This window comes from Oreochromis niloticus, linkage group LG8, assembly GCF_001858045.2.
Source record: "Oreochromis niloticus isolate F11D_XX linkage group LG8, O_niloticus_UMD_NMBU, whole genome shotgun sequence".
NCBI classification, from domain to species: domain Eukaryota; kingdom Metazoa; phylum Chordata; class Actinopteri; order Cichliformes; family Cichlidae; genus Oreochromis; species Oreochromis niloticus.
Genome location: NC_031973.2, coordinates 13,646,105 through 13,663,660, shown reverse-complemented (window position 1 = coordinate 13,663,660; position 17,556 = coordinate 13,646,105). Strand labels below are relative to the sequence as shown.

Sequence of the window (17,556 nt, the reverse complement as noted above, 5' to 3'; positions counted from 1 at the left end):
CTTGTTAGCATTTTCTTAAAATCGTTGCTCAAGGCCTCACAGAGCTGCTAGCAAAGACAATTACAGTTTACTATAAACCTTTAGCTAATAATCATTTGATTATTTATAAATTATTGAACAACACAGTCAGATGAGCTACACTTAAATTCTGGAAATTCAAGACAAGGAAGAGGACCAGTCCAACATGCCCGTAATGTTGATGCCTCTTTGCAACAGTGCTGAATCAATTTTTCATGTGCAGTCCATGCTACTTCTTCAGGAAATGACCCAAATGCTTCCTAAAGCACTAGCCCTCTTGTAAAAGTGAACATTTATGAGTTAAAAAAAACAGCTATATTTAATATTTATGTCAACATAAGAGTCCCTGATATTTAGTGATAAATATAAATGCACTGAGAAGACTCAACATTTTGGTCAAGAGTTAAAAGCACTAAATTAAAGCACCAATTTTCCGCCTTTAGTGATAAAACCAAAGATTTGCAGAGAAATAGGTTATACTACCAAATCTTTACTCTCCACAACTATTGTTGACTTCAAACTGAAAGCACAAAATCGGATAACAAAGACAAAAAGACACAGCATTTTAGAGTTCATTTAACTTTATTGAGAGCTGTGAAGATCACAGAGCAGCTAGCCATGCAGAGAACTAGCCTGATAGTGCGCATTTAGATTTGAGATTCACCTGGTAATACTGATCCTGAGCCAATTTTGGTTCTAGTCAGTGAGGGTAATGTTTAAGAGTAGCATGGTACAGACTAATTCAAGATGTAAAAGCAAGTCCAAATTCAAATCCTTGCAAAAGCATACCGACACACGTGTGGATACACTGGAAATAAGCAGAGTATAAAATAAGGTGAGTGACTAGAACTGTTGTGCATAGTATCTGTAAGACTTGTGCTGACAGGGGTAGTTGTTAATTGAGCAAAGAGATGCATACATAGGTAAGTAAGACAATAAATAGTAATTTCCTGTAAGTTGTAACTGTGAAATTAATGCCCTTAGTTGGTTCCTGGATAGCTGCAAACCTCTTAAGCAGAGTGCTATTCAGAGCCACTATATACAATATTTTTAAGGCTATTTACAAATACTGTCATAATTGTATTTACAGTTATTGCCACAACCAAGGCAGTCCGTCACTGCCTTATTGTTTTTAAATGACAGAGCAATAAACCAAGTGTCGTGAGGTGATTTTGTCTTTTTCCTAACCCTGGTCTCTCTTTAATACTTATCACTTATGTGTGCTGGGAGAAACTTGCCATTGATTTAAAATAAATAAACTTTTGAGTGTCTGAGAGACTGAAAGTTGGAAGAGTTTAATAAATCATCCCGGATTATTTCTTTGCTCTGCTCTGTCCAGGAGGAAAAGCAAGCACATCAAAAAGTCCTAACAGTGACACCATCCTCATGCTGAAGTGCACAACTAGATATGACAGCGAATATTACAGGACATTACCTACAGATAGACATGGCTTGGTGTGTATATGATGACAGAAAGCAGATTCTAGTGGTTGCTTTTTAACGCTACACTGAACAGAGTGAATTATGAAATCTGTGTGTGTAAAGAAAGTGCGACTGAAGGGTACACTGACGAAGAAACTCCCCGAGGTGCACGCAAAGCATTTGTCACATCAGAGCTGTGAAGAGCACAAATGTACGATATTCCAATCACCGGAGAGCAGTCTGAAATGTAAAAATCTCAGCATCTGTGTGTGTCATTAATAAAAGATGTAGCCGAGAAGACTTACATTTATATATAATGTAATACCTGAATCTTTTTCTACTCGGAGCAGGAGCGACACATATCCATATCATCAATTCATATCATGATTTAAAATCTGCTCATATAGAGCTGCAGTCCGCACATCCAAATATGGTTTAAATTCTCAGCTAAATCTATCAAATCCAGGCGGTTTAACAGGGTTTCAACAAACAACCAAACAGTGTGTTTGCACAATGCATCACAATAAACGGCTACAGACTTTCACAATGTCTCGTTTCCTCTACAAAAACAATGACATTAAGACAGTTTGCTTACAATGTCTCTCTAGGCTTGGACAAGCCTCGACATCATAATTAAAAAGTCCTCTCTTCTTTTTCACAAACAGATGGCGAATGGAGATGGCTATTGAGGTAGCCAGACTTCCTGCACGCTTATCCTCTTCCACATAATGCTACATTTCATTTGGGAGGGTATAAAAAAAGGAAAGCTGTGCTACAAGAAAAGTAGCTCTAAATAATTGCAAGGAAGCCCCTGCATCCTTTAAGTCTTAAACTGCGGTAAAAAGCAAAGTTGTGAGTTATCTTCCACTCACACTGCTTTCACTGCCACATTTTAGAGATGGAGGCGGGTGGTTGGTGGTCAGTGAGGTGTTGGCCAAACACTCCTGAGTATTCCTCCATCACTGTAACAAAATGAGGGTCAAGGCGAAAGCAGCACCGTCATATTTCTAGCAGACACTTCACAGGAACCAGGCCCCTCTTCTTCCCGCTGCTCAGGCGGAGGAAACCGTCAATCTCCTCGTTCTTCCCGATACAGATCTGCAGAGGGAGAGTCAGAGGGTGAGGAAAGGCGGGAAGAGAGGACAATGGAGCAGGTGGAAGGGCAAGTGAAATTAAAAAAATAAATAAATGTGAGTTTCTGGACTGAGGCGAAAAGAAAAGTCATAACATGCAGTCCTCTGTAATCTCAGCAGTTTTTTGCATTCATTTGCATAGATTTTTAAAAGGCTTTCAGCGTGCAAGAGAAACCGTGTGTATTTTACAGTCTCACCTGGGACTCTTTCACAGTCATCTGGCCTTTGTCTCGGTTGCCGTGGAAACCAGTGGTGACCTTCCACACCCTCTCACCAGGGCGGATACGCTGCACAAAGTTGGCCGGAAAAAATCCCACCTTGTTTCTGCTTTTCCCCTGGCAAACACACCCAACCAAGGACACACACATACACAAACATTTAGCCCGTTAGTCTAAACAGAGAGAGCAAAAAAAAGCTCTGCATTGGTTGTAGTATAAAAATAGATCTCACTCACTGGGTTTTCACTCAACTTTGCTCACTAGCTTAAGGTAAATTATTTCATATCATGTCTGCTTATGTTCCAACATGTGAGTATGTTACTCAGAGGCAGCTTCCTCTGCAGCCCTCAAATATGCATCACATTTGTACCTCAATAAGAAAAATGAATTTGAATGAACCGTCACAATTAGCAAGAAATCTGAAATTAAAAAGAGATTTCTGAGTTTTTGTTTCCCTAATTAGCAACACAGCCACTAGACCAAAAAGCATTTTTGTATTTGTGAAGCCCTAATCCCCTGCTATTCTCTTCAGAGACTCTGGCACACAAGCATGCAAAACCCAGGAGTGCTGGAGTCGCACAACTCAAAATTTACCCATTTTGCTGGCTTGGCTGAGTCCTTGCTTAAACTGAAAGCATATATGAAAGGGAAACAGCAGATTTCTGCAGAGTGTAAGTATCTCTTTTGGAAGGTGGTTTGTATGTTTTTTGTTATTTTTGTTGAAATAACAGTAGCACTGTTTGTGCATTTGTAGCTGCTGAAGTCACTAGTCTGTCCTGAATCAGTTTACACACATTCTGAATGAAGAATTGTACCACTTTTAAATCAAGTCACAAATATTATTGTCTGAAGTAATTTGGTTTGTACTCTTTAACAAGGAAAATATAAAAATCCAACAAAATATTTATTTACAGTAAATTTTACCTGAGCCCCTTGATGATCTTTTCATTCATTTAATTGAGGCTTCTTCGTTAACTAAAATTAGCTGCAGAAAAACAGTTCCTCTGCTGCCACCGTGTAGGTAAGACGAGCTTGTACTTTTCTCTGATATTTTGTTATGTGAAGACTTGTCTGTCCTTCTGCTGGTCAAGGTTAAAATCGTCTGCCGTCTCATTAAAACACAGATTGCAATCTGTCCTCTTCCTCTTCATGCTAACTAGCTCTGCTAACAGTCACACCTGCCTTACTTCAGGGCTCAACTATCAACTCTGTTACTGTGACCAAACAGCTCTGCTTTGAAAGGAAGTTCAAATGTCGAGCTGAGGGTCCCATTTGTGTGTGATTCTGATGAATATATTGAGACAGCCTGGATAAGTAAATATGTTATTTACAAAAGCACTGGCTCAGTTAAAAAAAAAAGAAAATGTAATGCTTCCGAATGATTTATTGAATAGATAACACTTCGGTGCATTTAAATATAAAGTCTGTTTTATAAAGCCTACCTTCCACCAGTCTTCATTGGAATCATCTGTGACTTGAATTCTGTCACCAGGCCTGCAGAGAAAATAGAATATAGACCAGAGTGCAGTGAGCTGAGCGTCCTTTGAGGAGGATTTTTACCACTTTAAAAGCAATAGTGTCAAGTTTGATGTTCACTTGTAATTTTATTCTATTTTTACCCCCCCTCCAAAAACAAAGACTAAACAGTTGGCAGTGTTAGATATACAGTTAAAAATTAGTCCTGGCTATAGTAATTCGACACATATTGGCACCTATAGACAACAGGAAATACAAGATACAATACTTCTGCTGTCTATGAACCCTTATTACAAACTAAGAACTGTGGAGGTGGTATTTTTACATTGATGTAAACCATTTAGAGTTTTTCAAATGTCATTCAAAATACTAATAATGGCAGTAAGTATACAGCAGGAGAATATCACTGACCATTTTCAGGCTAGTGTGTGTCTTAAGGGGTTTGCCTGAACTGGAACACTTTTGTGTCTTGGTGGGTTTTTTTTAATGTGCTACATAACGAAAATGGACTTCACTATGTATTTGTTCCCTCTTCTATTATGTATAATCCCGTAAATATCACAGCAGCCCGAGACGCTTCTTTCCATTAGTCTGAAGGCAGCTGGAATAGCTGGCTTCATGCCGGACCGTGTACTTTGGTCAGTTTTCCATTAAAGTCACAACAGCAATCTTAATAGGCTGACCTAACTTTAATAAGCTGACCTTATTAAGGCCCAACAGTGGCTAAACTTCCTCCGTGTCCTTAGAAAGAATAACCTGGACTGTAAGCTGCTGCTGGCCTTCTACTGCCTCCTCAGTGGTGAGTGTGCTCTGCTACTGCCTTGGTGTTTGGTACGCAGGGGCCACAAATGAGAACAGGAAGGCTGCGCATAGGGCAATTAACAATGCCCCCCCCCAAAATCACTGACTGCTCTCTGTCACCTCTGGAGGCCATCGCCAGATCCTTCGGTCTCAGAAAAACCAGGGCCATCACAGGTGACCCCGCCCACCACCTGTTTGACCCGCTGCCCTCTGGTCGGCGCCTCAGGTCAATCAGGTCCCACACCTCCAGACTCACCAACAGCTTCTTCCCCTGGGTCATTCAGACTGTTAAAAAAACCCCCACTATCCCCCCACACCCCACCCCTGCTCACCCATCTCATTAATCTGAGCCATGGTCTGAGTAACCCTCATCACTCAGGCCACTCTCACACAGACTCTATATTCAAACAGTCCTTTGCACTGCTTCCAAACACTTTGCTCTCCAAAGTGTGCCTTTCTCTTGTTTTGTATATGTATTCTTCTAGTTTGTATATATTTCTTCTGTTTGCCATTTATTCCTGATTTTTTTAAACTCCTGCACAGTTGGGACTAAGCACCCATAATTTCACCTTACATATACAATAACAATAAAGGGCTATTTTATTCCAACCAACATTTACTGACTTGTGTCTGCACACTTCTCAAACAAAATTACAACAGCACCGGTCTCTGATGTCTAATAAACTGTCGCTAATTGTTAAAAAGATTAGAATACTTGTCTATCATATAGTTCTGGCTTCCCAACCTAGTAGAGATATTGGTTTGTCTGAGCTTTTTCTGTGAGTGGCTGATGCAGTACAGTACAGATATAGACATGTGTGCTGAGATCCCAAGAAAAGTGCAGTTAATTAGGGTTTATTCAGATAATATTCATTAATAGAAATGCAACCACTTTGTCTATATAAAGCCATAAGAAACATAACATTTAAGTGTCCTGAAATGTAAGTGAATGCCATCAATTTACCAGACTGATGAGTCCAGCAATGTCTGAACACTTATAACATTACTGAGCTTTCTTAGGCTACGTTCACACTGCAGGCGAAAGTGCATCAAATCCGATTTTTTTGACCCTGTGCGACCCATATCCGATCATGGTATGACAGTGTGAACGGCACAAATCCGATATTTTCAAATCCGATCTGGGTCACTTTCGTATGTGGTACTGAATCTGATCCATATCCGATGTTTTAGAAAGCGACTGCTGTTTGAACGGTCATGTCGCATTAAATCCGTCTTTTACGTCACTGACACAGGACAGACGCCAATTATCAGCGCCGGAGAAGCGCCCGAGAAGACATCGCGAACGCTTCCTGGCCATCCAGTGTAGATGTCAGTGAAACTGTTGGGAAGACAACGTGAACATTTTATTTGTACTGTATAATCTGCAAATTCTGACAGAAATCTGCAACTATCCTTTGAAGCACCGCTCCTCTCTAAAACAGCAATAAGGGTAATTATTAGGTTATTTACATTATTATGTAAATAACAAAATAACTTAAAGCAAAAATTGGGAAACGTAAAGTCCGAAGTCTTTATATTAAGGGCCATCAGTCAAACAATATTGTTTGCTCTGGGTCTAAACAGAGCGCGTTGTGTGTGATGTCTTCTTTTGCGCATGCGGGCCGCTTTGTGCGTTCACACTAGAGCACATTTGCTGTCGCATTTTATTTGTAGTGTGAACAAGCAGACAAAAAAAATCGGATTTGATCAAAAAATCGGAATTGAGCATTAAGACCTGCAGTGTGAACGTAGCCTTAGTGGACTGTTGTCCATGTAAAGAAATGCCTGATGTGCTGTCTTCTTGCACAGATGTATCCTCCATATTACTGTTGGATGTAATTCCACATTCAGCAGATTCCTGCACCTACTGACATACAAAGACTCCTTTTTTAACACTCAGTGCAGCTGTTTGTCCTTCCTGACCTCCCAGCACGTTCTCCCTTTCCAACCGAACCATGCAACCCCCTACAATCATCCTGCTGGGGAGGCAGATGGTGGGTGAATGTCAGTAAAATTTTGTCCAGGTACACACTTTCTCATCTCTCGGAACTGAACAATCTGACAACAAATGACACACAAACAAACAGTAAACAAAGGAATTTTACTAACTGCAGCTCCAAATCGTTCTTCTCCTGAGGCAGAAACTTGTAGAGCGCCACATAGGTGTGAATAGAGCGAACCTCCACTCGTTTTGGAGTCTAACAAAACAAAAACCAGATGGAGAATCAAGATTGCTTTTTTGCATGCTTCTCTTGTGGAATCATGAAACATAAAAATATTTTTTTGACAGAATGCATTTGTACTAATAAAAAAAAAAAAAAAGCTGAAATAACAGAGGAATGCTGACTACACACCTTTAGACTGACCCTTTCTTCTGAATCAGCCTTCTCGCTTTCAGGAGGGGTGAGCACTGGAGAGACAGATACAGAAACCAAAGACAGACAATATGTATCAGGCAAAGAAAGGTCACATAGACAAAAAAAAAGTAAAATCATGAAAGAGCGGTGGTGTAAGAGAAAGAAAGAAAAGACAAGACACAGGAAGAGGGAGAGCTCTTGTCACTTTGTGGCAAGCAAATAAGGCAGAAGGGAAGGTCATTCATTATAAAGTGGCAGCGGTACAAACAGAGATGATCTCTTCTCCTGGGACTAAAGTCAAAGAGGAAAAGTACAGAAGACACACACTACCACCTCTACACTGTACTGTATATTATGTTAATGTGGTCCTTTAACTCTTTGACATTTAGTTTGCAATTGTCCTTTACCAGAAACACGTCACAATGTATTAGAGCTGAACATTTGTTCTTTAAGTACTCAAATTGTGTATTGTTTCAGAAAGTGTTTTTTATGCATTACACATTTTTTCACTCAGTATTCAGATACTATAAACTTCTTTTAATGAAAAATTCTAGATTAATCCATTGACAATACCTGTACAGTATCACTTTCAGGACAATGTACTGGTGCATGTTTTTTCTTTTGTCAGTATGTAGTCAGAAAATGTTACACAAAGACCCTCAACAAGGAATACTTTGGTTTTTTGTTTGTTTTTGTAAACAATCAATACGAGTCTGAAGTAACGCAATCTGAAACTAGAGCCCAGCTGCCAGAAGCGAGGAAAAATGTCAAACCCTACCCCTAAAAAAAAAAAAAGGAAAAAAAAAGGAAAATAAATCTACCAGAAGCTCTAAAGCTCACACATGGACATGCTGTGTCTCATTTAGTGTTAGAAATTGAAATTAAAAATAGCTTTAAAAGAAAAGAATGGGGGGTTATGCAAGGGACTATTTCTTGGCTGAGCACAGTGACCGGTTACCCAACAGTGATGAACAAATACTCAACTAATGCCTATATCTGTCCAGCATGAGAGTTTACCAAGTCTTTTTTTAAAAAGGGAAATTGTTACTGAATAAGAAACTACTGGTAGCATGAGACAATACCTGCGTCCTATAGAGTATACACAGGTAGTCCAACTCCTCTAGGATGGTACATTAATATGCACCATTTACCAGGAGGTTTACTGTGTCTCCCAGTGCAGTCTCAAGAGCTTGGAAGAGATTCTAGGAGACTGGCAGTTAGGAGAGCGGGACAGGGTGGTAGAAGGTCCTTAACCCATCAGAAAGACCGGTATCTGTTCCTTTGTGCAAAGAGGAACAGGATGATGCCAGAGCTACAAAATGACCTCCGGCAGGACGCTGGTGTGAATGCTTCTGACCAAAAAGTCAGGCCACCCTCATGAAGTCTGTTTCTGAGAGCCTAGTATCCTCTAGTGGGCCCTGTGCTCATTTGCCATAGAATAAAAGCAGGTCCACTGCCTTGTGGTTTTCAAAGAAATAAGCATGTTCATACTGAGCACACACGAGAGATGTCAAAAGGTCTGAAGAAGCGGTGGAGAATGTTATGCTGCCTGTACCACATAATGCAGCATGATCAGTTTTGGTGGTGGGTCAGTGATGGTTTGAGAGGGAGGCACAAATATATACAGTCTAGGGAACAGCACCCTGACTCAGACTGTCCAGGAGCTCAATGATGTCCTGGTCCAGATCTGGGAGGAGACCCCCAAAACACTATCCGTCATCTCATTAGAAGCATTCCTGACAATGCTGAGGAGGCTACACAATTAAATTTTGGGAAAATGAAACTGTGTTTTTGAATTCAGTCCTCTGTAAGTTGATAATTTTCATTACAATTAAAAAATAGATACCCAGCATGATTTTATTTCCTATTGAGATCTGATGTCATGTTAAGAATAATCCTCAAGGAATTTTAGCATGACAACATAACAAAATGCATTTCCTGTATTCAAGAAAATTATTTGACTTACTTCCTGGGATGTGATCCTCTTCAGCTATAGGCTGGTTTTCTAGTTTGTCTTGCAGTTTTTCTTCCTGTGATGAAGACAGGAAGAATAATATTCTTGCAAGAAATTATGTCAACATAGATTTTTCTGAATGATGAGGGTTGTCAGTCTATTTTATGTGTGTGTGTCTGCCTGTGTGCTTTTATACCTCATGACAGGGTGATTCTGAGATACTACTGAAGCTGGATTGACTCAATTGAGCCAGTGTCATCCCGTAGCGCAGTGCCTCATACACAGGGTCAACAGTGCTATTATCTGCTTCTACATATGACCAGACAAAAAGAAAAAGATTGTCATATGTGCAGTTTTATAGATGATGCTATACTGAGACACACACATACACACACACGCCTCTCATGTAAAAAGCATTTAAGGCCGCAGACATGGTTAGTCATCCTCAGAGTCTAGTTATTTGCTGCTGAGATAAATCAGTCTGTGCTTCCATCACTCACCCTGCGCAGCAGGAGCCTCTCTAACCACACCCAGTGGATCAATGGTAAGAAGAGGAGAGCTGAAGTTTCTTTTAAAAGCTCCTGTCTGACATACCAGGAGAGAGACAGCAGAGAAGGAAAGAGGAAGGGAGAAACGTTACTTGAAGTGGAAAAATGCTTTTGTAGGCTTTATCAAGGAAAAGCAGAACATACTTATACATACTTACAGAAAATACTCATGAACTCTGAGTAATTGAAAAGGTTCTAATGTGAATGCACTCAAAATCTTGTTTGTGTTTTTCGAAACTGCAAATTATATATTTTCTTTGAGTTTTATTCAAATTAAATAAAACTATTTTTTACCCATGTAAAAAATACTAAAACAAACTGCAGTAAATAAAACGCAGATGTGGTGGCTCTGGAAGCGATTTATGCAGCCCAAACTCATTGTCATATTCAGGGAACCAGTTTGACATTATTTGAGCTTTGTGACATGGTGTGTCATCCTACTGGAAGCAGCCACTGTGGTCTTAATAGGGATGGACATGGTCAGCAACAATACTCAGGCAGGCTGTGGGGTTTAAATGATGCTCAGTTTGTACTGAGGGGCCCAAATGTGCCAAGAAAACCTCCCCCACACCATCACCGCCATCTTCATAAACCACCAAAAGCTGAAGGCAGGATAGCTCCATGCTTTCATGTTGTTTGCTCTCAACAGATCAGACAATGTCTTTCAGTCCTCTATTGTTCAATTTTGGTGAACTGCTCTATTTGAGAAGCTAATTTTTACTCTTCTTAACTACCAGGAGTGGCACCGGCTGTGGTCTTCTGCTGCTGCAGCACATTTGCATCCAGGCAATCAAATACAACTCTTCTGTCAGATGCCACTAGCATCACAGAGATATTCACACATCATCTGGTGACTGAAAGCATAGGTGGTGTCAGTTTTTATAAAAATAGATAATGGTCCAAAGTATGTAACAAAGGCAAAATATTACTGCTGGGATGTCGTGTAGGACAACATTAGACTGTAAAGGTGCACCTTAAAATATGGCAAAAATGAAGGGATATTTATCAAAGCACATACTAAGGTAGTTCATGTGTCTTGAACGTAAAACAAGCAAAATATTGTTCATATTTTTCCACCAGAGGCCTTAATTTTATGGATTGTAGCATGAAGGAAGGCATTCCTGATGAATGAGCAGGCAGTGGTTCAGTACTGACCCCCCCTGAGTAACCAGTGACAAGGTGTTAACTTTTGTTAGCATTACGTTTACAAGCAAAGTGTGTTAGCACTACACTAAGCATTAGATGATTTGTTGGAGAAATGTCCAAAAACACTGCTGTACCTTTTATATGCCTGCTTTCAGGAAGATTTAATCACGTGGTCTCTGCATTAATTCGTCACAAAGGTTTGTCACTGTCAAACTGAAGCTCACCAGTACAGATCTGATACTGTACTCCTCTGATATCTGATTGTGTTTCTTTATTTAGTAAGAGAAACATGTTTAGCTACAGGATGTGACTCAGAGATAAATTCCAAAGCCTTGTTTTTCATGAAAGGGATGCAAAATAGAAACAGTTTCTAAAGAATCTCAGCTTTATTTAAGCTCTTTGATTGTTTTCTTCTTTCATCTTTTTGTGATATATGCTGAAAATAACATATCAGGTAAATGGCTTTAATCTCTGAATTACTTTTAGTACAGTTGTACTTTAAAAAAAACAGCACTTTCAAGGTTGTGTTTTATTTTTAGATTAAAACAATCTCATGAAAAATTCATGAGATGCTTTTCTATACAAAAATATTTCACAAGGTCAAAGCACACCATACCAGAAATTACTGATAAACAATTGCCATCTACCAACCCCAATTATCACTTAATGATTTATTCCAGGATCTACAATTTTAAAAATAATAAAAGAATAAAGAATATATTGCAAACTGGCAGCTGTGATCATTTAACATATCTGATTGTAGATCATCTAAAAAGTGCAGAAATCATTCAAAAGTGAAATGCTGCTTTAAGGTACAGAAGGAGATGATGGCTATTTTCAAGCCAGACAGACAAGATCTTGCCCAGAATTTTTTATTTCTTTTTTAATCTGCTTGTTCCCAGAAAATAACCTTCAGCTCTAGACAGAAATGACTGCATAAAACTGAACAGTTAAACTTTTTGTTAAAAGGGACAATATCAGAAATACACATTCAGATAAATATCTGAACATATCTGCCTAATCAAACCCACTAATGAGAGTACTGCAGTTTGTGTATTTGAAGTATTACAGACTGAATGCATGTGGTAACAGTTACAGGGAAAAAAAGGGATGCAAATCAAATGTTTACTCTCACTGTATTTTAACATTATGGCCATTGATGGCATTTAACTGGCAAAATATTAGTTGACTTTTATAATGAAATGAAACCTGTTTGACAGTGTGCACAGCTATCGGTGCGTCTACAAAACTAAACAATGATCATTACTGCACTTTCTGAAAGTTGATCAGACGTTACAGGAACAAAAAAGGAGCAGAATGCTGCAGGTGCACACCTTCTCAGTGAGGTGACTTCGTCCACTATGCCCTGCTATTAGTCATAGACTCGTGCTGTGTTCAGCATAAAAGTGCACCATAGACAGGATAAAAGATGGATGTAGCTACCATGATGTCATCCAGTGGTTTGTTTTGAATCTGGATCTGATTAAGGGGCACATCTGAATGTGAAACTGCTCATTGAATTGCTCATTAGCTAATGAGCTTACCCTGGATAGTCTCCTATAGACTTCTATAGATCAGATGATCATAGACTGATGAAAAAAAGGCCAATTATTGCCAAACTTCCTCATTAACAACAATAATATATAGTTTTACTCCCAGAATTATATCATTTGTAGTACTTATTAGTACTTCCTGTTGCTAGTACTAACTACAGGTAAGTAGATTATCTCTGTCCTTATGTGCTTTGATAAGGCTAAGTCATAAGTTCTCAATAAAATCGTTACATTTGTACTTTTTGTATTTTTATTATTAATTAATCTGCCTGCTATCTCCTCCATAAACTGCCTAAATTATTCAATTCACTATTTCTTTTTTAAGTCTATGCCATTAATCTTCTTTTTATGCATTGTTGTACCTTTAGCATAGAGACACAGATAAGCAACTCCAGCCAAGTCCTGGTATTGTATGCTGTCTTTTTTCACTGAATATTTTAAATATCATCCTTGTTTTAATCTGTTTATCACAAGGTTCTTTACAGGAGTTTGGACACACACAGACACACAAACAAAAAAACCAGAGGTCTCAGTAAATAAATATGGCAAATGCTTCACTCTCACACTTTTGCTAATTACTGAGAGACAACTGGACTCAACCATTCAGCAAACGCTCCTAATTAAAATAAACTGTGCTCAAAACTGTAGGTAGAAAATGTTCTTAAGCACACAAACCTTTCTTTCACATTAAAGAGTGAGTGGTAACTTTATTTATCCAGAACCTGGATCACTCGGTAGCTTAAATTTCTATGCACATCTCCTTATTTCAAAAGCAAGCAGGCCATCACTTTACATATACCTGCTGTCTCTAAGACAAGGACAGCTGTCAACCCCAGATGTTTTTAATTTTTACCCAGCCTTTATTTATTTGTATTTAACCCTTATCATATTTTCTTTTAACTGAAAACAGGTTTTGTTTAAGTATCACAATATATTACAATTGTGACAGTATTACTGGAATGGCTTAGTCTTTAGGGGAGCAGACAAGCTGAAAGTTCACACTTATTTAAGATCAAAACTGGATTCTGATTGCTAAACTGTAGAAAGACTTCACGCAGAAGCAACGATTTTGTGCAATGCAGCAGGCCTAGTTCTAATAATACTGTAATTCATCTTTAATTCAAATTAGCATTGATTAGCAAAAAGTTGTCATGATTCCAAGCCAATTTAAAGCTGCTTGATTCTGGAGACATTTTAAAGTAATTGGTCATATATCGGTGCACTCAGCAAATGGGTTGAGAGTGAGCCAAGAAGAGCGCAGTCATCAATATCTCTCTTGTGCTTTCTAGGGTCTAAGCCACTTTTTCAGATTTTTTTGTTTGACCATTCTCCTCGTGTAATGATGGTTGTTTAAGATTTTTTTCATTACTCAAACCCAAGAGAATAAATTTCAAAAGAAAAAAGTATCCTGTTCATTTGTTAAGATTTTAATTTTTTCCTTTCTTCTTCTGGGTCATGTAACTATTATAACAATGATATGACATTACTGTCCCTGGGATCACTTATGATTAATTTCCAGTCAAGAAGGCTTAAAAAGCAGTAACTATACATTTCCATGGTGGTATCGTTAGACTCTGTTAGTTATTAGTGTTCTGGCTGCTGCCCTAGAACAGATAAACACACTGGAGACTTGGGCATAAATATAAATAAAACATTTTAAAGTGTAAAAATGAATTTTAAACCCCCCCCAAAAACACAGAATATGTTAAGTGATTTTTTAAATAGATTTATTATTTTAAATGTCCTTAAAAGACAGTGGAGTTCAAGCCTGAAAAGACTTATGATTGCACCAGAGCACCCGTTTTTGGGGACTTAAATTTAGTAACATGTATACAGAATTGGAAACCTGGCTACTTTACATGAATTGCCACACATGTACGTTTTTCCGACTTTAATTTGTTCCCTTTACATTTTTTCTCCAATTTTAGATCATTTATGACTTGTACCTGAGAAATTGACACACAGTAATTGTAATCCAACTGCAATTTACATTGAAAAGTATGTTTTGTACACAAAACTTTTGGGCGGCATGCTTTGGTTCGGAGTCAGTGAACCCCTTAATGTACGTCGATGTAGCCTTGAACTCCATTCAGTTTCAGTAAAATGCCTAATCCTTGCTTTGATGACCGTGCAGTGATCGAAAAGGACACTGCCGAAGGCTTGGCGAAAGCCTGCCGTGTCATATCCTCAAGGGATTGTACGCCTCAAACACACTGAATTTCACACTGAATTAGCCAGACCAGCTGGTACAGAGAGATATTGATTTTCCAACTGAGTTGAGAAGGGAGGAAGGAAATGTAGCATCCAGACAAGAGAGAGGGAGAGAAGAGGACGTCATGTGAGAAGAGCAGCACATGTGTGAGGAAATATTTGGACCTGGCTACGTATACTCTGAGTGTCATCCACAGCTTTTTCCCCCTCAGGCTTCACACTTTTAGTCTCAGTCTACTGTGAAAACATCAATAAAGATTCCAATTATAACCCATACCTTTTTGTCTTTGGTGGTTTGGTTTGAAAAAGGCTTTTATCCTCTTTAACAAGACGGGGGGGATCTGAGGCTAAGCATATTACCAAGACAAAACACTATGCCAGCTGACAGAGACAATTACAGCATCCAGATTCTGTTTAAAGCTGCTGGCACAATGCAATCTGTGTTAGTCTCCATTCTACAGAGAACATGCTCGTTTTCAGTAAATTCTCTATGCAAGAACACATCATATAGAAAGGTAATTAACTAAGTGACAAGAATTTTTGGCCACATCAAGCAGAGCTGTTGGGAGATGATGGCAGTAAAGAGCAAAGCAACTAAGGTACACTGAACTAGTGATGGAGTAGTGCTTTATAATTGTAAAATATTTAAATCTTGGTATTTCAGACACTTCCACTGAAATTGTATGCCATCATTCAACCAATCTTAAAGTGTAACAATCTGATGAAGGTGCAAAGAGCCTTACCTTGCCATTACAGGGCTGCTGGGAGAGCTCGGAGGAGCACCAGAGGTGGGTGGCCATCTTGCAAGATTTACAACGTAGGCCCTGCTTGGAGTTTCCTGTATTAACACCAAACATTACACGTGTTACAATAAGCCTGTTAGGAAATGTTTCTGTAGCTTTGAATCAATCGTTAGCTAGCGATGGTATTCTAATGGTAGCAAAGATGAGGTGTGCCTCATTTGTGGGTCCTGTATCAAGTATAAAATATACCAGCTCTGTCACTCACATGTAGTTTGTGTGCAAAATGTTACAGAAAACTAATGTTACATATTAGGCACAGCTAGTATATCCACCTTCAGAAATGGCCTTTGTGCGTAAACTGACATGGTTTTAAAAGTAGTCTATACTGATTACCATCCAAAGACAAAGGGACACAAAGACACCAGTTTGGTGGATGTTACTGGTAATCCCATTTTACACAAACGGCACTGCTGAGAAAGGTCAGCATGCCAACAGAACAAGAAGGCAAAACAACTCCCAGTGGAAGCATGTACAGAGGTCCATAGAGCCTGCTGTCGGAAGGTTTCATTGGGACCAATGAGCAAATAGACTGCAAACTGCCCACAGTGACTGGGTAATAATGAGAAACGAGCTATAGTCCATTAGAGGGTACCTATTATGCTCATTTCCAGTTTCATGTTTTTATATCTAGACAGGTAACTTTGCATGATAACGGTTCAAACCAATCCTTTTTTATCCTGGCACTCCTTCACATCATACTCTGTCTAAAACAAGCCACTTTAGCTCTCATTCTCCTCACTTTAATCCAGCTTTCTTATGACTGGCTGCCTGTCCTGAGTGTGGCTTGTGTCTGAGATGACCATTTTAGGAATATTTGCTCACACACTGACGCAAAGGTAGAACATCTGTTGAAACAGATCATTTAGATATTTTGTGCATTATCATGACAGGGACAGTAAACCGTTGTTTAGAACACTCAAGAATATCAGCTTGTCTTTGAATTTCAAATGACATTTGCCTTTTTTCTTTGTCATGTTTATTTCCATCAACGGACAGATACAAATAACAAAAAAACAAAAACAGCCCCTAACACTCTAAATCAAAGTAAACATCAGAAAACAGATTGATAACAATCTAATTCCTACACTCTGAGCCAACATGGTTGCATCTTTTTGCTGTGAATAGGACGTTCTTGAAGTGGCACAACTGACCTACCTTGGATTGTATGTTTGCATCGCTGGCAGCTTGTAGGCCTACGGAAGACATGCTCCTGGAAACAGTGGGTCTTGACCGGCTGCACTGGCTGGGCCTGACACTTTGGCTGGATCTTGGAAGTCCCATATAGTGAAGGACTGACAGATGGGGAGTGTGATGACAATGAAGGGTTAGGACTGATAGATGGAGAGAGAGAGGGAGAGTGTTCATAGGCCAGGGGGGACTCAGACATGGGGGGAGGGGATGCCGGTGGTGCCGATGTGGCAGTTAGGCATAAAGGTGGCCGTGATTCACCATTGCTGCGCTGGAAAAAGTTGTCCACACTCTTGCTGCGTATGACCGATTTGAAGGAGAGGGAGCGTTTCAGCCGCTGCAGCTAGAACAAAAAACATTAAAGATATTTAGTCAGGCTTCAACAGCACATAAAATTATAACTGTTTTCAAGAAAACTGAGAAAGCAAGCGACAAAAGTACTAAAAGGCCCAGAGTGAAATGATTGCACAGCATACATGTTAAAACAAGAGCTGAGTAAACAATTTTAATTTTTCTATAATCCACATGGGGTCAAAATCATACATACAGCCTCAAATATAGACATGCATGCACTTAACATCATTTAGTAAGTGATTCTGAAGATTATACAGTGTTTTAACTTGACAAGGCCAGTCTCTATTAAGTTCATTAGCTATCATGATTGAGGAAATTGGTTAGGATGTTTAGGAACAACCCAGGAAACCACCAAGGTTCAAGCCTGCTATGAA

General features: G+C 39.1%; 1 protein-coding gene across 1 annotated transcript in view; it reads right to left on the bottom strand.

The window, feature by feature from the left end:
* Window positions 1–1,289: 1,289 nt before the first annotated feature.
* The window catches only part of LOC100705665 (SH3 and cysteine-rich domain-containing protein 2), a 32,599-nt gene continuing 16,332 nt past the window's right edge, over window positions 1,290–17,556 (bottom strand). Inside the window, exons 2-11 of the mRNA XM_005471311.4 lie at window positions 16,796–17,171; window positions 15,581–15,675; window positions 9,880–9,964; window positions 9,576–9,688; window positions 9,392–9,455; window positions 7,423–7,478; window positions 7,178–7,266; window positions 4,234–4,285; window positions 2,771–2,908; window positions 1,290–2,538 (exon numbers count right to left, since the gene is read on the bottom strand). Coding sequence (XP_005471368.1) covers window positions 2,440–2,538; window positions 2,771–2,908; window positions 4,234–4,285; window positions 7,178–7,266; window positions 7,423–7,478; window positions 9,392–9,455; window positions 9,576–9,688; window positions 9,880–9,964; window positions 15,581–15,675; window positions 16,796–17,171 — 1,167 coding nt within the window. The 3' untranslated portion in view covers window positions 1,290–2,439. The remainder of the gene's footprint in view (window positions 2,539–2,770; window positions 2,909–4,233; window positions 4,286–7,177; window positions 7,267–7,422; window positions 7,479–9,391; window positions 9,456–9,575; window positions 9,689–9,879; window positions 9,965–15,580; window positions 15,676–16,795; window positions 17,172–17,556) is intronic.